This window comes from Vespula pensylvanica, chromosome 4 (genome assembly GCF_014466175.1).
Source record: "Vespula pensylvanica isolate Volc-1 chromosome 4, ASM1446617v1, whole genome shotgun sequence".
NCBI lineage: Eukaryota > Metazoa > Arthropoda > Insecta > Hymenoptera > Vespidae > Vespula > Vespula pensylvanica.
Genome location: NC_057688.1, coordinates 1539516 through 1562502, shown reverse-complemented (window position 1 = coordinate 1562502; position 22987 = coordinate 1539516). Strand labels below are relative to the sequence as shown.

The 22987-nt window shown below is 33.1% G+C and overlaps 1 protein-coding gene across 2 annotated transcripts in view; it reads right to left on the bottom strand.

The window, feature by feature from the left end:
* LOC122628308 overlaps positions 1-22987 on the bottom strand; it is a 100649-nt gene that overhangs the window by 12406 nt on the left and 65256 nt on the right. For both annotated transcript variants that reach the window (XM_043810475.1, XM_043810476.1), the window contains 3 exons: positions 3041-3301; positions 1063-1220; positions 362-617 (listed from right to left, as the gene is read on the bottom strand). In XM_043810475.1, coding sequence (XP_043666410.1) covers positions 362-617; positions 1063-1220; positions 3041-3301 — 675 coding nt within the window. The remainder of the gene's footprint in view (positions 1-361; positions 618-1062; positions 1221-3040; positions 3302-22987) is intronic.

The following is a 22987-nucleotide window of genomic DNA, read 5'->3' as shown; positions in this document are numbered from 1 at the left end:
TCAAAAAATTGCAGATTAACGCGCTTAATTGTATTTTCTTTTCTCTTTCATGCTGGAATAATCGAATCTTATATTATCTTATATGTTTTTCATGTTATCTTGTATATCTGATATATATGAATAGTCATATAATATCAAATTGTCATTGTTATGGATAAATGGTAATGGACTTTAATACAATACGTCATAATCAATATAATATATACTACACGTATATAAAATAAACATGTATAATTTAAGACATAATTTTAAAAACTAGTAACATATTTGGAAACTCTCCTTTGTGTGTATAAATATTAAAAAAAAAATATATATAGAATAGTTTACGAATTTGATTTATCATCGTGTAATTCAAACTCACTTGTCTCGCCAGCTTCTTTGTCTCTGATAGCAGTCATCACGCCTTCAAAGGTGCTGTTCAGAGCTTTAGGCTCAGCGTAATAACGGACATATGCTAAGTTCGATTTCACTATGACTGTATCGGCGATGCTACCGCAAAAATTTTTCAATCGTGAACGGAGATCCGTTTTCTCTTCGAAAACGTCGAGGAAATTAGCTTCGCACTCGTTTGGCCTCTGCAATTTGAAATGACTCGAGTCCGGGAATGCCAGTTGTATCTGTAACGTAATGCAATTTCGTTATTTTTCGAAGAAAAGAATAATTCATGGTTACAACGGTATTTAGAATAATAGATAAAATATAGAAACATTTTTTTTATTTTTCCTTTTAAACACAGATACTAATTCGAGAGACTTTTTCAAGTAATTAAGTATATTACTCGGTTCGTTAGACATGGGTTTCTATTTTTCCAGACATTTATTTTAAGAGTTAACGGGTCTCTACCAATCAAGAAAATGCGGAAAAACGAAATGAAAAGGAAATAGAAAAAAGAAAAAAAGAAACAAAGAGTAGATAGTTAAGAAAGTTTTTAGTATTACATAAAACGAAAGAAGAAATTAGATTCTAATATTATCAACGTGACATTTTAATGAATAGAAAAATCTAATATTTTTTATCATCTTGTAAATATTATAATATAAAGAAAATTAAGAAATATATTACCTTCCATCCTTCCTTAACTCTTATCACCCACATGCAGTCCAAAGGTATACCCTCCTTCTCGGCTACTTTTTTCTTGTCCTCTACGTCATTATGGCTGATAATAGCTTCGTCACCAGTCACGTTAACTATGCATGGTTCTATCTCTGGTGGAACTCCGGCTGTGAACCACACCTATTACAGTTCTATACTTTCCCTAGGCTCGATTTCAAACTATTACAAAATTTTTTTTTCTTCGTAAAAGAAAGAAAATATTGAGGTATTTCGTTAATAAAAATCTTGCAAGTTATTTTCGTATGGACGGATAAAAAAGCGTACTTTTTTCCTCTTCGTTTTGTAGACTCGAATTATTAAGTTTCACTAATGGAAAGGCTCTACCGGAAGTTATAAGAAGAAAGAAGTTTGTTCCGTTTTGTCCGTTATAAATGTATGTGCATTTATTCGAATAATGGAAGTATATTCTTGAAAAGATCCGAGCGATCGAAAATATCTTGCATGTTATGTATCCTTTTACTCGACTTTTATGATAAAAAGGGATGATAAGGAATGTTCGACGAAAGAATATCTTATATATATATATGTATCTATCTATGTATGTACGTACGTATCAATGCGTCAGATTTGACGACTACTTACGAAAAGTATCCTAGTCGTGTCTCTGTTCCTATATATTCACGAATCTTCTTCTCGAAATTATGAGAAAAGTTTCAAATACGATTCGAATCAGACATCGTTCGATCTTCCTTTTAAACTTTTTCCTACGTCGTTTTTCATCGATGTTTCTTATTTTTTTTTTTTTGCTTGTTAGTTAAAAACGATTTACACGGTAATTCCAAAGATGGACTTAGTTTTATTTTTTCCATACTTTTACGAGAAATTAACTTTTTATCAAACTACAAAACTCGTTGTACGATTAACGAAATTACAATTTTGTTAAATCAGTGAAACCTATTCAATAGATATTACTTAAAGGAACATTCATGTTTTTATATAGTTAAATAAAAAATTATAAAAAAATGTTACAAAAATCACACGATAGAAACTCGTATAACAATTAGTTCGAAGGTATTCGGTCCAAGGGGATGGAATACGCTTTGGAAGTTCAAACAATCGTGCGTTCCACTGTCCGTCTTTAGTGATAACGCGTTCTACCTGATAATTCTCGACAAAGGCCAGAATGGTATACCAGAATGGTGATAGTAGTAACACGCTTGTATTCCACGTATTCATAGTCCCATTCTCGGTTCCTTCCGATGAGTATGAATTAATTCTGACTGTAGGTACGAACGGCACTCTCTCTCTCCTTCTCCCTCTTCCTTTCTCTCTCTCTCTCTCTCTTAGCTGCTATGGTTCGGCGCGGCTCGCTCGACCATCCATTCCCGAAGTGTCTCCTAATTTTCGGGGTCTACGAGCCACGCGAGGAAGCTACCGAATGTATTCGCTACTATGCCATTCTCTATTCGCATTAATCGTTTATAATCGTTACGATCGAAACACTCTAGCTTCGGGAAGATCTCGATTGTCTTTATCCATTGAATAGATACGTCGGTGATTTTATGAAATACATTAAACGATCGCCTATTAAACGAAAGATATTCTTTTAACAGTGTCAAATGAAACAGATTTATTTTCTTAATTATATCCTAAGAGAATACGTTGTTTCTCGAAGAAAGTAAAAATTCGAATATAAAAGTGAGTATGCACTTATCTTTATATTCGTGCACGGTGTTTCGTAATATCGATAATAGAGAATCGATATAGAAAAATAGGAACGAAAGCAGATTGTATTAACATGAGATTCATGTAAGTACTTACATACATAAATATATACATTTACGTAAGATAAAGTAAATTTTTGAGATATCGACGTATGCTGATTTTAAATGATAGTCATAAAAGGAATTGTGGATGTTACGATGAAATTCGAAAGGTTCGGGAGACGAGGTTGAAAGGGAAGTCGATTCCACTAGAATAGACTTACGATAAGTTGGTCTGGGTATCATACTCCAGACGGCCTTGAATCCCTTGCCCTCGATATTCTCGTCGCTGTGGAAACGTAGCCAGAGGTATCTTGTCTTCGAAGAGATCTCAGGCGGGAAATTCGAGCCGCAGAACTTTCCTAGGAGGTTCGAATATCCGTGCTTGCCGTCACGGACCTCAAGAGAATCGAAACGACATTCGGGACTATCCTCGAGCTTGAATTCGTCCCGAAAGTCCAGCTTCAGCAACATACCCTCGTCAGCTGTGTGAAAATAATGGAAACGTTTATTGAATAGAAGAGATATGTGTCTCACTTTTCACTTGTTTCGATATTACGAACGTAAAACTTATCGAGAACAATTTTTAAGCTTCGTGAGAATTAAAAAAAATTGACAAAAATTGATCTTACGTCGTTGGATATCTTAATTAACACGATAAATAAAGGGGGGGAACTTCGTAAATATTGTTTGGAATAAAAATTTGAATGAAATATTTTCTACGATTAAGCAAGTTGATACTTCGATTCTTTCAAAAGATTTTCTTCGAAAATCGTGAAAAATGAACATCGTTAAAGCTCGAGAGACTAACGCTTGGTAGGTTTGCTTTATTTAGAGTAACGAACGTGGCCGACAATAAAACTAAGCTTTCTCTCATTACTTACACTCCCTTTTTTCTCGGTTTTATTTGCTTTTTCTTTTCTTTTTATTTATTTTTTTTTTTTTTTACTGAAAATAAAAAGTAAAGTTTCGGTAGAAGCAGAGAAGAGTCAAACCGATATTCGACCTCGCCCTCGAGGAATACGAATGTGTTTTACCGGCACACGACTTACTCGACAAATATTCTAATGTCGTTAGCCTCGGAGCAGCTCGGTTTGGATTCTAGCCAAATTGTTCGTCGGACACGTCACGTCGTTCTTTGCCTTGCTTTTTCGTCGCTCTTTTTACTGAACATGTGTGTGTGTGTGTGTGTGTATGAGAGAGAGAGAGAGAGAGAGAGAGAGAGAGAGAGAGAGAGAGAGAGAGAGAGAGAGAGAGAGAGAGAGAGAGAGAGGATATGTACATTTTCTACTATATTTTTTCTTCAGGATCCACTTTAACGATCATTAAAAGATCCTATTTAAAGAAAATCCTTAATTTCCTTTTCTTTATCTCTTTTTCTCTGTTTACTCAGAGGCATATTTTATTTCGCCATGTTGCTTGATCCAAAGGAATACCTTTTCCTGAACTTTCTTTTTTAACCGAAATTAAGCTCGTTAAATTGAAAGATTACATCTTGGATTAAGTATAATGTATGGTCACGTTTAATAATACTCGAATAGGCACGAAATTTATTGGTCGAAAAAAGAAATATGCCGTTGGAAAGAACGACAAGATTAGCGATTTACTGCCTCTTCTTTTATCGTAATATCTATTTGTGTGTACACGAGGAACATACATACGTATATATTTTATGTGTGTTGATATAAAATATATATCTTACGTACGATATTGTACGAAGCCACGGAGATAAAAAACTTTCTACTATCAAGTTATTAAACTCGACAATATCTCTCGTTTATTAACGCTTTTTAAAAAGAAAAGACAAAAGGGGTAATATTGAAAGAAACTCGATTATTATTTCGAGTTTTTCTCGTTTTTTCGACTTTTAATCCTGTATCTATCTTGTTATCCTGGATACACTTAACGCTAACCTTTACTTACTATCCTCTTCTTTTTTACTTTCAACGGATCGAGCTTTTGCTAAAGGAAATCTTTTTCGATAAGGGCACGGACGATCGACCATTCTTCGGTCGGTAGACGTGTGCGCCGGAGCGAACATTAATTTCTACAAAGTCAGCGCGAGTAAAAAGAAGGATAGAATTTTCTATAAGCACGTCGAACAAATACATATGTATGTGTGATTCTAATGTATATGTATAGATCGAAATAAAATCTTTATAAATCAGATGTATTTTTATATAGAACAGAAAAACAAATCTCTTTATGAATTGAATCGGGGATTTAATTCTTCCAATATCGTTGATAAAAAGTATACACTTCGTTACGTATTTTACTAATACAATCTATGAGTATATATCAACGCAATTACTTGATAATAAAATTTATTTATATGAAAAGAAAATAAAAAGAATACTCTTTCTCTCTCTTCCTTTTCTTTCTTTTTCTCTCTTTAGAAATTCATATTTTCTTCGTAAAATAAATATTTCTATTTACATACGTTAAATTAACTTCTTATATTTTACGATTAAATATATTTTTAAATACATTTTAATGCATGGATATAATGTGTACGAGTGAAACTCATGCAATCAAACATATCTGTAAAAATTAAAATCCGAGATACGATTTTTTTCTTCGTCGATAAAAAATAGAAGTATTTTATATTAACTTTTCTGACTCATGGTCGAGCTTTTTTAGTAACAAAAAAAAAGGGAGAAAAAAGTAAGAAAGAAACGAAGAAGCTCCTTTATCAAGACTGACCGATCAACGAAGTTTGACCCAGTTCGTAAAACCGCATCATTCATCTTACAATAGAATCAATGAAAAAGTGAATCCTCCTCGACAGATTTAAGAAGAAGCTTGTCCCAAGGAAGAGAAATTTCAAACTCGATGGAACATTTGTGAACATTTATATCCTTCCTTCTCCAATAACATACTCTACGGGTGGAAAGGAGAAAGGGTACGTAGATTTTAGTGCTAGAGATGCGATCTCGTAATGAGGTCGTACAAATGCAAACGTTACTTCACCTTCCTTGCACGCGCCAAGCTTATCCAAGAATTATTCGTGAACGAACCGATCGTTAGGATTCACTTTATCTTCCCCTCGTTTAGGAACCAAACGATGAGTAGGGTATAAACGTATACTATATATGTATAATATAGATATACGGAAACACGTTATGTCTCTCTTTCTATCTATCTATCTATTTATCTATCTATCTATCTATTCGTCTGTCTATCTCTCTTTCTATTCTCTTTACATCTGGATGTATTACGAGACAAAATAATCCTCGGACAATATCAGTCGACCATTCTATTTTCCCTTGAAAATAATAGGAAATGTACGGGATCACATAAATGTATATATGTATATGTACATGTATATGTACATGTATATGTACATGTATGTGTACATTTGTAGACTGTAGATCGTATGAGAATAACACGATCGTTCCTTTATCAAGGTGTTTATGAAGTCGTAATCTGGTCCACGTACATGTTCCTCGGTAATCCAGGAATAAGAATCGATGGTTTCGGTGTTAATGAAAGTAGCGGATAATGCAAATGAGCATGGGCTTAAGAAGCTCGTAAAATATCGATTCGAGATTCTTTAATTTCTTCTCTTTTTATCGATTTCTTTCTTATTTAATAAATGTTTTTAAGTCGGATCAATTTTCATTTAACGCGAAAAGAAACGTACTTAATTGATCAGATAATTGTCTGCTTTAATTAATGACTTTAATTAAGTAATTGATATAATCTGTGTAATGTACTGTTATACGATTTTGATAAATTATTTTTTTAAATTCCGTTAGTCCTTCTTTTTCGCGAGATAATCTCGTTACGGTAATCGTGTACGTAATACATTTTATTTTCAAAGTCACGAAGAAGGTTATTCATTTAAACATAATTTTAGAACAATCATGACGTATCATAAGATAAAAAATATATAACTAAAAAGTTATGCAATGTTCCGTTCATCGAATGCGAAAGCGTTGCGGGGTAGTATGTATGAGAGGATATTTATGAGAAAGTATGAATGAAATTTTGGCAAGGATCAACGAAAAACCCACGCGAAAATCGCGTCTCGTTTAACGTCTTTCGTACGTAAGATGTGGGCGGAATGTACACAGGAATCGTCAATGCTTGCGAGAAAAATTGTTGAACATAGCTCGAAAGGAATTTCCTTTCTACTCTCTTAAAACGTTTTCCCATTTCGGTAGACGGAAATATTTTTATGAATAATAAAATAACTATATTTAAGATTATTCGCATAATGAAATATATATATATATATATATATATATATATATATATAAAAAGAAAGAAAGATAGTACAAATTATATGAATTAGATGAAAAGAAATCTCCAGAATCAGCTTACATAATTCTGGCATCCATAATCGATGCTAGAATATGCATGAAAATTTATATTGTTAGATTATACCGAATTTTTTTTTTTACGGAGTATTCACCTGTAATATTTGTCATATCTTTAATTGTTATTCGAGCTCAGCTTAGTACACGGTATTAACATAAGAGATATTAAGTTTGTTAATAAGCATTATGTACTAATAAATTTAGTCTTTCAAATATAATAAAATCACATTTTCGAATCACTGAACCCATATTCACCTTTGTGAATAATCATGCAAATTTAAAAAAGAATTTACGATGCGTTTGCATACGTATGCAAGTATAATCATGAATAAATAAGAGTTTGTTTGTTGTAAATGAGAAAGAAACAGAGAGAAAGGAAAAAGAAACAACTTTTTGCATATTTATTGTAAGTTTCACTGTGATCGCTAAAAAATGCAAAATCAGGAATTTCATGGTAAATCATACGTACGTATATTCAAAGCAATTTGACCATAAACGTTTGCGTAGGAATCGATTCGCGATACCTTTCAAAAATGAAAGAAAGGAGAAAAAGAAAAAAGGAAAAGAAAAGGAAGAAAGAAAGCAAGAAAGAAAGAAGAAAAGAAAAAGATGAAAAAAAGAACATGGATTTTCGCATGAATAAAAAGAGATATTAGTATCCGCGGATGAATTCAAAAGATTATTTGAAAGAGAATCGTGACGATATTCCATTCCCGGAGAAAATTTCAATTCCATTGAATTAAAACATCAAGATGGCTGAATAGTACTTTTCTCCCTTATCACCGAGAAGAACTAGGATATCGATTAGACGTCAAGGATGCCGATAGACGTGAGATTAACGAACAGCTTTTCTAGCACGTCGAAGGATCCCGATCATCTCAATGTTACAAGGTCATCGAGAGAATCCTACTTTCTGGAGGATTTTCGAGTACGAAGAAAGATGTTCGAAAAAAGTCGACAAAAATGTTCTAACATTTCATTTTTTTCTCTCTTTCCCTCTCTCTCTCATTTTTTCCCTTTCCTTTCTCTATCCAAAGTAATAAAGGTTTTACTTTAAGAAATGTAAAAGAATATGTAAATATTAGAACACGGAGGCGTTCGTTTTTCGAAACTTTTCCTTTCTCTCACATTATTACGTGACTTGGCCAGGACGCGGAGAAGTTGAGAGAGAAAATTTTCCATGGCTTCTCGGCTTGGCGAACACAAGTGCGAAAATATACATTCGCACCTTCGCGAAAGTTCGCTGGTGCAAAATGCCAAGCTCAGAGAGCCTACTTTCGGAAATCCACTCGCGAACTGCTGCTGTAGAGCTTTTCTTACATTTCTCTCTCTCTCTCTCTCTCTCTCTCTCTCTCTCTCTCTCTCTCTCTCTCTTTCCCTTTTTCTTTCTCTCTTTCTGTCTCTCATTTCTCTGTTTGTCTCTTTCTCTCTATCACTTTGAAACAAAGTTCCATCTCTCGTACGTAAAGTGTGGGAGAGAAGCGTATTACGTATTACGCATACACTAAACAAGGGAGAAACTATTATACTACTAAATCGTTCTCCGGGGTGTACCCGAACTTAAGAAGTTTCAACCTTAATCCAGATATCGTTGTTTGTTTCGCGAACCTCCTGGAAATATTCAAAGATAAACAATTTGGAAATTTTAACAAACGCAATGATTAAACATATCTATCCTTCGTTTATCTACTTAAAATCATTCCGCGTTATTTAGAAATAAATTACCGATCTCTCTTTTTTTTCTTTTATCTCTTCCTCCTCAACCTCCCTCTCTCGTTCACCCCTCTATCAAGAAACTCTTTTTAGAGATTTGTTCAATATCAGGGAGTCGTTTAACGTTGGAAGCATTTTACTGTTGGAAAGCACATTCGAATTTTCCTCCTCGACGTTATAGCGTGCGGTCGGCATGGATGAGGATGTGTACTTTGCATGTGCCATATCCTCACGCTTTCCGGAAGTTGAACGGGCTAACCGCTCTGTTTCAGGAACTCTCATGAAATGGGTTGCATCAACCTTTCTCTCTTTCTCTCTCTCGCTTTTCGTCTGTTCTAGATGTTTATTACCGTTATTCGCCGAGTAGTCAGCCAAATATTCGTAGATTTTTCAGAGGACGCACTTTCGGAAGTAGTATAAGAGAGAAAGGGAGAGAGACAGAGAGAGAGAGAGAGAGAGATAGTACTAGAAGAAAAATAGTAGGAAGTATATTTAAAGTTTATGGTTCGGAAGTAACACCGTGAACTAATCTTGTATTACACCGAAAGTGCAACGCTCGAATTTCGAGCTTGAATTTCGGAATTACATTTTATTTTCTGTTGAATTTGAATATCCAAAACTAATGTTCACAAATGTGTATATGCATGTATAGATACATAGGTATATTTGTAGAAAGCATATATATAAATAGAATCGATAAGAAAGAGACCTGCACAATACTTAGATATTTCGAATGGAATACTCGAAAGTACGTCGTCGAGAAAATACGTTCGGTTACGTCTGGAGAAGACATTTATCGTTAATACTGGTTCGACCTCGACTCTTGTGCTTTTTCTGGCGCCATTCTCGATGCTTAAAAGCGAAAAACTCTGCCTTTGTCGTTCACGTATTTTACAAAGCAGAAACTAACTATGGATTAATGCTTTTATTTCAGTAGTTTGATAGTATATGTGTGGACGGAAAATAATACTATTGTATATAGTGATTTCGTTGATGATTTATGAACGAAACTATCGTTATCAATATTCTCATCTTACCGATTGCATTTAACTTTAACTTTATTTAATACTTCGAAATAATGCGTGACGTTGTGTAGAAATATTTCGAGGAAATTCTTGATCGATGAAACGATACATATATTTATGTATACATAGGTATACGTATATATACGTATATGATATACCTATCTATATATTCTTGTCTCTAGCGCGCTAATGCATAAATATCCGCACGAAAATTCGTCGTGAAATCGTTAGCAAGTCTGTCACGCCTTTCCAGGAAATTTGCAATTTCCGTTCTTCGACGAAAGAGAGCGTTATGGAAGATTCCGTGAGTCGATTATCGATGAATCTGCAGAATATTAGAGGGTGGGCGTTAATATTTTATATCATAGAAAGAAACTCGAGAAAAGAAATTTCATCGTTGATCTATCTACATCCTTTGGGATAATTAAAAGTATTTTCAAAATACGTTCTTCCTACGATTACATAATTATATATATATATATATATATATATATATATATATATATATTTACCTACATTAAGGTTATAAAAAAATATTTCCAATTTATTTGCAATGCAAACTTTCAACGTTCGATGAGCAATGTATTTAAAGTATGAGGGAGATCGAATTAGCCAGTGTGTTTGTAACTATTTGTATGTGGCTTGATATCTTGCGGAGTTGCGTGTTATTTGCTTCCGAAATGAAAGCAAACTATTTGCCTTCAAAATTGGAGAACGGAAGCATCCTTCGAATTACGAAATACGTAGAATCGTGGAGGATTAATCTCCCGAAGGTATCTCAATGTACGATAACAAAATGTTTTAATAATGGTTAAAATTGTAATAAGATCGACTAATTGTTAAATTTGAAATATGACATTTTTAACAAGATCCTGAAATTATATTTAAATTTCACTTGTAAATCTTTAATTTTTCACTATAAATATACGATGAGTAATGCATATCTCGCTCTTGTAAAGTCATAAAAATAAAACTCGTTAAGTTCTTACGATGTTCTATGGGAAGGGCTTAAGGCCGATAAGCTCCGTGTGCTCGTCCTTCTTTTTATCAGCGTTATTTCTACGTTACGACGATGATATAATAATATTTTATAAGGTATAAGAAAGGCTCACGAAGAGAGGAACACGAGTTAAAGAATGATAAGAACGTGAAAACGTTTTATGTTTTGATATTTAGTCACTCTGTATAAAACGATTGAGAGATATTAAGGTGGATCATTTGTTCGAATGATCACAAATTTTTAGCGATAAATTTTACAGCTTTTCAAATTTTTATTAAACACGCGTTTTTTCAAAGCAATTAACAATATCTATCATTTGAATTCGTTTTCTACGTTTATCTATTTATAGAATTATCAACTTATTTTCACTACTTGAATAAGAAAAAAATTAGCGATTTATTCGTTATTTTTAATTCGTTATTTCTATTTCTATAGACATTTCTTTTTCTATCTTTGTAATAATTACAATTTAAATAATTATGAAAAAGATCGTTACGGTTGCTTTGAATAGTTTTAATTTAAAAAATTAAAAATCAAAAAGAATTTTATAGCATTGATATATGTTACTTTGTAAATGATACGAAGGATTAGAAAGGATATTAGATCGCACTTTTAAGAAGATTATTATCACATTTTCTCGCGTTAGAATACACCCTTAGAATTTTTCAACCGAGTTTCATTACTCTTTGCCAAGCCGACGCTTCATTAATTTCCCCTTTCACGCGAGCCGCGTTGCAATACGGATCCATGAGGATTAAAAACAAGAGAGAACATACCAAGAGGTTGTTCCAGGTATCTATGGCTGGAATACTTCTTCCAGAATTCTTCTTAGAATTTTCAACAGTCTTTATATACACCGCAGGCGTAGTAAAAGACGAAGGGAAAAGCACGACATCGAGCACATAGTGGAATTTTCTTTTGTAAGATTAAAATTCAAGAAAAGTAAAAAGACATTTGCTAACGGAAAAGAAAAGAATTCTCAGTATCGTTATTACGATGAAGCTTTCTCTCTTCCTTTCTCTTTCTCTCGTTATAAAGTATTTCCGATTTCTCTATCCAAAGACATTTCTAAACGTCTTCCTTCTTACAACTGTCATAAAATTTATTGCCATAAAATTTCAAGTTCGATATCCGCATCGAAAACTCACTCTCGATTATACTATTTTTATTAGAATATAACTCGAACGAGAGATTACGGAAGTTATTCAAAAACCGTTCGTTTGAATGATTTCCTTTTTGATATTATTCGATAGACATTTTCGAGTTTAGATCGAGGAGACTCCATGTCTGCTGATAATCTTCCTCTATTGTCAATAATTTATTGAAATCAAGGAAGCATTCGACAATATCCTCTCATATCAAGAGATTCAAATAGCAAATACAATAATCTTGAGGTAGTAACTTTGAAGATAGGCATATGTATATATAGAGAAGATATAGAGAGCGGAAAGAGAGAGAGAGAGAGAGAGAGAAATGGAAACAACTAGACCACAAGAAGGGATAACTGGCATGGTGGCAAAACTGGCCTCTATCTACGCTAACTCCATTCCCGGATTCAGAATGGATTTCCGATAGCCAATTCGGATAATATCGTTCTATTGGTGCGAACGTCCTAACGACAAATTGGCTTATTTGAAATGGTCCCTGTACAACTTTTTTTTCTTTTTTATTATTTTTTTTTTCTGGTCACCACCACACTTTCTTTTTTTCGTTATCACTTTTTTCGCGATCGGCATCGTTTCGAATTGGAAGATAATCGGAGTTTCGAATAATCGACCCGAATAATGAATTGCAATTGGTAGGTAGATGAATAAATGAAGAGTTTTGATTATTGCATTCGTTTCGATTTGTTTACACACTCTATTATTTATACCTTTTCTCTTTCATTTCAATTATTTTTGTGCAAGCTTTGCGATTTCTCGAATCGAAAACAAATCGATTTATAAACAAATCGGTTTAATTAACATCAAGCTTTTCGTTCTCGTATCGTTCGTATAATCTCGACCAATCGTAAAATTCACATGTTACCGAGGTCAGATGGTAATCGATGATGAGTAGAAGAGAATCATTCCAATTGCAATAAATCCCTTTGAACGATTTAATATATGGATGCGAATGGTCCTTCATATATCTAAAGCTTCAAGAGCGAACATTCCGTGTCACTACAATTAATGGACTAACCCTTTACGGACAGTGAGACCACTCGATCGCAAACCATTTCGACGTGCCCTTAAATATTAAAGAGAAAGAATGGGAACGAGATAGGTGGACAAAGAGAGAAAAGAGAGAAAGAGAGAAAGAGAGAGAGAAAGAGAAAGGAAGAGGAAAAAGAGAGAGAAGAGAGAGAAAGAGAAAGAAAGAGAGAGAGAGAGAGAGAGAAAAAAGAGAAAGAAAGATAGAGACAACCAAAAAGGACGGTGGTGTAGTCTGATTTACGTGAGATCGCATTAAATGCTTCTTTGATGGCCCCTTACCTCCTGAGTGGTTGATAACTTGATTTGCTGTCCCACTTTGGAACTCAGCCACGACTTCCTACGTCGTGTCCGTCGTCGTTGAGAGCCTTCCATCCCTTCTCTCTCTCTCTCTCTCTCTCTCTCTCTCTCTTTTTCTCTATTTCTCTTTGCTTTTCCTTGACCCTTCTCTTTTCCTAACCACTCTCTGATGTAAGCTTTTTTGTAATTTTCAAGCCTCTCGTTTGACTCTCAAATGCTACAAAAAGAGCTTCTCGCGTTCATTGATACTATACGAGATGGAAGATTGATGGGTCAAGTAAAATATACAATATATTATATATATATATTGTATATAATATATATATATATATATATATATATCAGATACAACATATATATTAATAATTAAATAAATTTTAAAATATATATTATTAAATATATATATATATATATTTAATAATACATATATACATAAATTATTAAATAAATTATAAAATATATATATATATAATAGAACATTAGATATAAACTATGTCCTAATTAAATGTTGCATAGCAACGAAATCATTGTCCTCCAATCGATGGATCAACACGTCAATAAACCAACAAAGCACATTCTACTATCCAAATTGACAACATATTAAATACGACTACATCGTATTTGTCGATCGTATTCTTGGAAATTGAAAACAGTTTGTTCTTTTGTCTCATGCGTGTGTAATGTGTCTAACAACAATATATAATTTCGCAGAATTATTGATTTGTTCCAACAAAAAGAAATGTCTATTTAATGTTTACAAATAGTACTCGAGAACCGGCTATATATATACACAGACACTGTAGCATTGTCGCACTGCCGAGTCGTCATTGATTGGTTAAACAACAAGGATTTTGCCGTTATACATCATCTAATTGGAACGTAGAAACATTATCTAATAATCGTTCAGTCATTCGTTCATGTACGATGGTTACGTTATCACCAATACTCCAGTTCTATCAAAAATGTAAGTACCTTGTATATATATATATATATCTATATGTTTCCGTATAAAATATATTTTATAAAATTATTGAAATACGTTTTCTATTTTATTTTAGAATGTTTTTTCTATTCTACGATCCTATGAAGTATTATATTAAATTTTCTATTGTATTATGCGTTGCTCGTTGGAGTCAATCGTCTAGGTAATCTATACAATGTTACTTGATAAGACAAATTCCGATACTTTCGTGTTCATTAATTAGTAGCTTCGATTCACTCTTTGATTATCTACCGTGTTTCAATATCGAAATATTCGTGTTGTAAAAAAAAGTTAGAGAAAGGCGGCTAACTTACTAGTGCTTTGTAGATTGAACGAAGCGATAATTAAGAAACTTCCTTCTCTGTTCTTCTTTGAGAGAAATCATTCTTTGAAATTTAATTTTGTATACTACGGTCAAACGTGGTAATAAAGTGGGATGGGGGACAAATGGAAATACGCATTGGCAAAGCGTTCTCCCATTTTATTTTTACTTGTTAAAAGTTTCACAGCTATCAGCTCATGTCTGTAAAATCTAATTAATCGTTCAAGAAAATAAGAAATTTTTATTTGCTTTTGACTTCTTTTCGCCTACCTACGGTGACGTATTGATATATTTTATCAAAAACGATTTGATTGCAAAAATAATGAATTTTTATGAGAGACGAAAATATAAAATTAAACTTTCACTTCAATTTTATTTCAATTTCATTTCAATTTCTGATTGCGAACAATAAAAACAAATTAATTCGTCGTTAAAAATTTCTTTCTTCGAATCAATCATTATATCCATTTTATTATAGCGTTTGATATACATTTGATACACTAATAATATAGTATTTGATATGACGATATAAATAAAATTCATGCATTATTTTCTTTGACAATTATAACTAAAAAAAAAGGAAAAATAAAAAAAGATTTTTCGAATTACATTACGTAGAAAAAAAAAGAAATAAATAACAATCGAACGAATATAAATATTTCCGATCACTCGATAAAATCTTTCGATAACAAGCGTTTACTATTCTTCGTTTTCTATCAATAATTAAAAGGAAAAAGTTTTAGCTGGTAACTTACAAACATAATGCGTTTAAGTAAAGACAAGAGAAATATATAGAATAGAGATCTTTGTTTCCTACGTAATATAAAAGGTACTGTTCATACGAGGAAGAAATAAAATGCCATTCGAAAACATTACTGCTTTAAAATCTAAATGTTGTATACTTGAGAAAGAAAAGAAATAAGGAAGAGAACAAAGGAAAAAGGATAGAACGATGAAATATAAGGAGAGGAAAGAAATGGAAGAAGGAGAAGAAGAAGAAAAACAAAAAATAGGATACTTTCGCAATCAGCTTCGTTCTCGAGAAAGAAAGAAAGAGAGACAAAGAAAGATAGAAAAAAAAATAAGAAACAGAGAAAGAAGAAAAAAAAGTAGAAAGGGTTGCTTGGATTTTAGACCCCGCCGGCCAACAGGTTAACTTTCGAGAAACGCCAACTTTTCCATCGGATTTAACGAAGTGCCACGTTCCTGTAACTTCTCTCATTTACCTTCAAGCCACTCCATATCGACTTTTTCCTTTGTTTTCTTTTACCATTCTTTTCAAGAGACGCCAAACGGTTTTGCACGATCACGATTAAATGCAATGTTAAACTTCAGTCACTATGGGGAATAAAAGAGAAAAGAGGGGAAAATAATCGAATACTATTTTACCCATCGTTAAGCCATTTTAAATATTTACGTGTAAGTAAATAGGTATGTATCAGGTGTGAAAGTTGCTAGAAACATTTCATGATTTTTCTTCTTCTTCTACTTTTTCTAAACGTTAATTTTCTTCGTTAAAAATTGAAAGAAAACAAGACAAGAGTTTGTTAAGTAAGAACAAAGGAACACATTAGTATTATTAAAAATAAGCTAAAATATTATTTCTAATTGATGTAATAAAATATATTTTATCATAGATCTTAATATCATAGAGTATATTTAGAAAGAGGTATACTCTAACAGAAGGGTTTTTTTCATTGAAGAAATTTTATTATAAATTGAAGGAAAGAAACACGTATAAATGAGATAATAGAATATGAAAGACAAATAATGTCGACGGTAAAGAAAGCTCAACATCTATTGGCGGGGACATTAAAAGTAGAGTTCAAGAAAAGTGTGCTAATTAGACAAGCTTCGATATAACTGAGAATTCTCTTGAGAGTGATAATATACATATTTAATGAGAAGACACAACGGGAGAAGGAAAATAGAGCGTGAAAAAGAAAAAGAAGAAGAAGAAGAAGACGACGACGAAAGATAGAAACGGAGGGAAAGAGAGAAAAAAGAAAAGAAAAGAAAAGAAAAGAAGAGTTAAAGAAGAAAAATAAAAAGAATAAGAATAAGGCGAAGAAAGAGAAGAAGGTAAGGCACGAATGAAGTGAAATAAGAAAGGAATAAGAAGAATAAATGAAAGATTTAGTTTTGGAGAATGAAGAATAGAAAATGAAGAAAGGAAGGAACGAAGGAAGGAAGGAATAAATGCAATTCTGCGATTAATTAAGAAGGAAGAAGGAAAAAGAAGGTCCGTGAGATCTCTCGTTAGGTTCATGATCTTGGGTGACCGATCAAGCGGACTCGTTTAACGAACTCGAGAGATGGTCGAACTTCTCGATTCTTCGTTATTCCAGCCTGGTGAAATTCTCTCTACGTTGAAAGAAGCTCTGAGAGGAAGAAGAAAGAAAGAGAAGGAAAGAGGGAGAGAGGGAGAGAAGATAGGGGAGAAATGATGGTTAAGAAGAAGATGAAGTTCGAATCTTGGCTTTTCGAAGGTACTACTAGAAGACAAGCTCGAACGAGCTGTGATCTCATTAACCGATATAAGAGTACCTGCTTAAAAGTGTTCCACATTTCCTAATGACAGGGTACCTTACTGTAATAGCGTTATCATACTTACGAGCGAGCAATTAAAAAAGTTTCATCCGCGCAATTAGGACCTTTCGCTTGCGCCTCGGCAATACTACTTGGCCCGTTTGCGTGTTCACTGACCTGAACTTACACGTCATCGCTGATAAAATGAAGAAAGAAAAAAAGAAATGGAAGAAAAGAGAGAAAAAAGAGAAAGAAAGAGGGAGTACGTTACGAAGTGATCTCGATTGGATCCTTCCTCCACACCTTTATCTTCGAACCTCGAAAAGGAGGTCTAGTTTAAGTTAGGTTTCTGTGAAGAGTCCAAACATTAGAAATTTACAAAAAGCGTCGTTTTTAAAATAACTTTGTCGAGAACAATTGTCTAATTTTCTCTTTATTAATTTTAGATAAAGGAACAAGAATTGTTTTTCTCATTCATTCGAGATTCAATGAATATTTTTAAATATGTAATATCATAATACCAAACTGATATATTTTCTGGTAAAATAGATTGAACGAAAAGAAGGTGCATATTTCTATCTAACAAAATTTCAAAATTATTGAAAACACAGAAAGTAGACGCGTCTGTTTATCGAAGTTTTATCAAACCGCGAAAGAAGGACAGAGAAAGAGAAGAGAGAGATTTCCTCAACGCCAACTTCGATTTAGAAATTCCAAGCACGGGCAACAGTGAACCAGGAAAACAATTCAACGTGACGATTTTCTCCGCAAATAGAAAAATTCCTTTGGTAAATAGTCGGAACTGTATAAAATATATATACACATATTTTCATTTTAAATTCCGATCAATGTTCTGAAGGAAACCTACTATTCTTGGATTAGCTTAAGTTTATTTCAATTTAAATTAAGCTATCGTAATATACATTCTATTTTTATTGATTAACGTCACGTTAGTTCGTAATGATATTTCATTTCAGATCCGATAAAAGATAAGGAAGAAAATTAAAAAATAAAAGAACAAAATCTTGTTAGCAAAGTATTTAAGTTAAAATCTCATAAGATAGGACCTACTTAAGGAATCCCGTTTGGCATGGGTAGAAAATCGAATTCTTGTGAGAATTCGAAGAGCAGCCGGTGTTTCCGAAGGGATAGAAAGAGGAGTTTAGATATGGTTGAATAAGAGGAGGATAGGGACGTCGAGAAGGGTCCTTTCGATGAGTTCTACCGTGGAACTTACTTAATCCTATGCCTCTGTCTCTGCCTCTGCCTTTGCCTCCGCGACGGCTATAATTACTTGACGTAATTTACATGCGGTCCTTAATACACCGTAATCACCTCTCGCATTCGCAATGGCCGCCATTGTGCTCTGACAAACGAGTTATCTTAACAAAGTCACTTATGGCATCGGGCCTATGTACTCTCTTGTTTGTTCGAACTTTAACTGACAACGACATATTCTCTTTGTTTTTCTCTCTTTCTCTCTCTCTCTCTCTCTCTCTCTCTCTCTCCCTCCCTCTTTCTCTCTCTTCTTGTTTCTTCGTATCTTTCTCTTCTCCTTCTCATATTTACCTATTTTTGTTTCTTTCCTATCATTATTTCTTCCTCTTTTTATCTTTTATAATGATCATCACGAAAATCCTTTGATCGTCCCAGTTTTCGTAAGTCCTCGTTTGTCATATATTTTATATATTTGTATTTGTATATTTTCCGAACGAAATTGACTAATAGAACATTTCTTTTATTGCATATGAACAAAATAATAAATCGATTTTCTCAATTAATTTTCTAATTATCCGATAATTAAAAATATGTTATCGAATTATATTATCATATGTTATATAAATATGAATGTCAAAAAGAAAAGTGAAGCTTACAAGATAATCTGATATAAATGATCACGATGATAGAACTAAAAGTTAAATCTTATGGATGATAATACATAATGCAGGTGAAATAAAAGCCAGATAATCATGTCTGAAAAGGGAGAGGCAAACATAGATGATGTTAAAAAGTATACAATGGATGGCACATTGCCCATTGGTTTTCTCTCCTATTCTAATTTTCTTTCCACTTTTTTCTATTTTTCTTTCTATTTTTCTCGATTTTCCTTTTGTTCTTTTATTCCTCCTATTTCACTTTTTTCTTCTCTCCTTTTATTATTTTCTGGCCTTCTCCTTCTTCTTCTTTTCTAATTTCCTCTCTTTCTCTCCTTCGCTTATAATATTCTCCTTCTTCTATTCTTTTCGTTTTCTACGAAATATTTTGAAATATCTTAAGATTGTAAAAAAAAAAAAAATTAAAAGATGCTTGTTAAAAGCATGTATGTTCGATTGACAATTAATGAGCGAATATGCCAAAGGAGAACAAAGTATTAAGCCTAACTAAATGACGTTGAATATAGATAGATAGATAGATAGATAAATAGATAGATAGATAGATAGATAGATAGATAGATAGATAGATAGATAGATAGATAGATCAAAGAAAAAAAATGATAATAATAAAAAAAAAGTGAAGAAAAGAAAAAGAGAAAAAAATATAAGCATTCGCGATTACGGCGAACTGATAATATGATACATCATTTACGTCGAAGCTCTTTGAAGACTTCTATTATCGGAACCGTCATTAAAAGCGTGTGCTCATACACGAATGCGCCTATAATTGGTACGCTTTACTGCGAACGAATCAAATTAAAATCCGAATCCGACAAATTGCGGGAAAATCGAGTTAACGACGGAACTAGTTCATCACGACATAGAAATAAGCGAAATAAGCGAGTTATGATAAATATATCTATGTGTTAGCCTTGTTTCTCATCGATCACCGATACAATCACCATTTGCTTTACAAAGAGAATTCCTTTCGTTTTATGATAGTTTATATATTCGAACGTGAACATTGCTTTCAACGGGTTCGTTTTAATTGGCAATAGATACAATCTTTTTTTTTAAATTAATTAAACTTTTATCACGTGTGAAATTAAATGATACCTATTGAAAAAAGGAAAAGGAAAAAAAAAAAGATAAAGAGAGAAAATTGTTATCAACGTTTTTCGTTAATTTATATAAAGCCAATGTAATTACTAATTTTTATACATTAAAAAAGAAACTAAAAAAGAAAAATAATAATTATCACGATCATATACTTTTCATTCGTGTTTTTATAACATTGTATTCATAGATACATTATTCGAGATTCGAATTTTTTAAGAAACCTTATTTATCACGAAAAAGATCGTTCGTAAAGAAGCCGGAATTTAAATGAATTTTCGTGACGGTATTTATATAGTGCGCGTGATCGTAAAAGCTACCCTACCATCCGCGACATTCGATCGAGACTCTTAAGCATCGGTGTTACTATTTTCGTAGCCAGAAGACTTCGTGCGTTCGGAGAGAAGAGAGAGAGAGAGAGAGAGAGAGAGAGAGAGAGAGAGAAAGAGAGAAAGAAATAGGGAGAGAGAAGGAGACCGCGAACGAGACTCGTCGACCCTGACTCAAATTCGAATGAGAGCTAGATGCCCTCGTACAAGCTCGATCCGGTGCATCTTGAGCTTCGTGTAACGGTTTCCAAAATACCACTACGCTAATGAGATTCTCTCGAATCCGTGCCGTCTTGGGACATCTACTATTAGAAAATGAAGTAGAAAATAAGGAACGAGAAAGACGTCCCTAATGAATTTGCACTTTGAAGGAGAAAGAAAAGAGAGAGAGAGAGTTGAGATTGCGAATGATAGACAGAAAGAGAGAGAAAGAGAGAGAGAGAGAGAGAGAGAGAAATTGAGATTGAGAGAAAGAGAGAGAGAGAGAGTAATTATATTTTCAAGAATTTCCTCCTCTTCGTTATTATTATCATTTAATTTTCCTAGGAAGAAGGGACCAACTGCGCCTGTGTACTTCTACAACGTTGGCTAAAGTTCTTTATCGGAAGATATAGAAAACAAGGCTACTATCTCTTTTTATTTTACTTTTTTTTTGCCTTTCTTTTCTTCTTTTATTTTTATTTTTTCTTCTCTTTTTTTTTCTTTTCGTCTTCTTTCGCTGCTTCAGGGAGATAAAATACCGATTTAACTTTGTGAATCGAAATTTTTTCCTTAAAGCTATTTTTCGAGGAAGAGACACTTAAATTCATATCGAAGACTTACGGACTCTACATTAGGAAACTTTTACGGAACTTTCCGAGTTCTACCTTCTCTTGTTCCAGCATAAATTTACGGGTCAAGGGATCATTTGAATCAACGATAGATAAGTACCGAGATTGTAACAATTTTCGAGATAATAAAAACTAGTTTTCTTTAGTGATCGATACGATATGATTCAATGTTTTAACAATTATTTATTTCTTTCTTTCGATGAAATGAATTATTTGATTTTTTCTTTGACGATGAGCTTTATATATTGGGAATTTTATTGTTTACAAAAACCGATCACTTTTATTGGGTCATGCATGACATTTATTTCCTGAGAAAAAAAGAAGATATTTCTTGTCCGACAAGATAGAACAGTGTCATCTATAGTTTCTCGATAAATCGATTCGTTATCGGAACATTCGCACTGTCTCGAACGGACCGAACGGAATCGAACGTTACGATGATTTACGTTTTCACCGAGTCTACTGCAAAATTTCTCCTTTTTTCTTCTGGAACAACTAGACTCGAAGAATTTGTCACGATAACGAACGTAAGGGCCGTAATCTGTATCAATGAAAAGACAAAGATCTTCGTTGTTTTATTATTTTATAGATTCGAAAATTTTTTAAAGATAAATTAGATTAACGTATTGGAAAAACGCATGGAATTTCTACGCGCGTGTGCGAGAGAGAGAGAGAGAAAGAGGGAGTTACGTAAAAATTAAAAACGAAGACAATTTATTGAAACGTTGCGAGAGGTACCTATAAATCATAAAATACCTTTTCTTTTTCCGAAGTTATCTCGAGCTTGAAATATTCAGACTTTGGGTTGAATATTTGCGTTTTGCTGCCGCACGAATGAGTAATAGTTTCGCACGAGAACGTTAAACTATTTGTAACAATATTTTACCGTTCTCGTTATTTCGTCAGAAGTTTAAAAAAAAGAAAGAACAAATATTTTTCTTCATCGTTAAAATCATCGTTTAGAAGACCATATGAATTTAAAGATCTTCTCTCGTCAGTTTATTTCAATATCAAATATAAGATCAATACGAAACGTTTCTCAGTTCATTGGACGTTCAATGACCACGACAGATAGAGAGAAAGAGAGAGAGAGAAAGAGAGAGAGAGAAACACAGAGAGAGAGAGAGAGAGAGAGAGAGAGAGAGAGAGAGAGAGAGAGAGAAACAGGAAGATATAAAGAGAATTTATAGCAACGACGAGAAGCATTATTTTAGTATAAGCTAATTCAAAACTTTTACTGCTAGTCACTTGTCATTTATGTCGTGAGATATGTGACGAAGTTACGTGATGAAATTAGTTTCTATAACATGTGTTGTATTCTATGATTAAATCGTGAATGAATAGAAGCAAACAAAATGAAAAAAAAAAAAATAATAATAATACAAGAAACGTATAGAGTACCTAGTATTTTTAACTTTACACATGATTAGTCCTTTTTAGTAAAATATCGAGCAAAATAACATTGACGTTTCTCGGAATCTTTCGAAGGTTGTTTACAAAGTAAGGAACATAAAAACACATGTAAGATTCTATCAAAGATTCAACGACATGATCCAAGATCAAAGCTTCGTCCCTCGACGAAAAGGGAAAGAGAGCAAGTTTCTTTTGAACACGTTCGTTCCTTTTTTAGCACATTA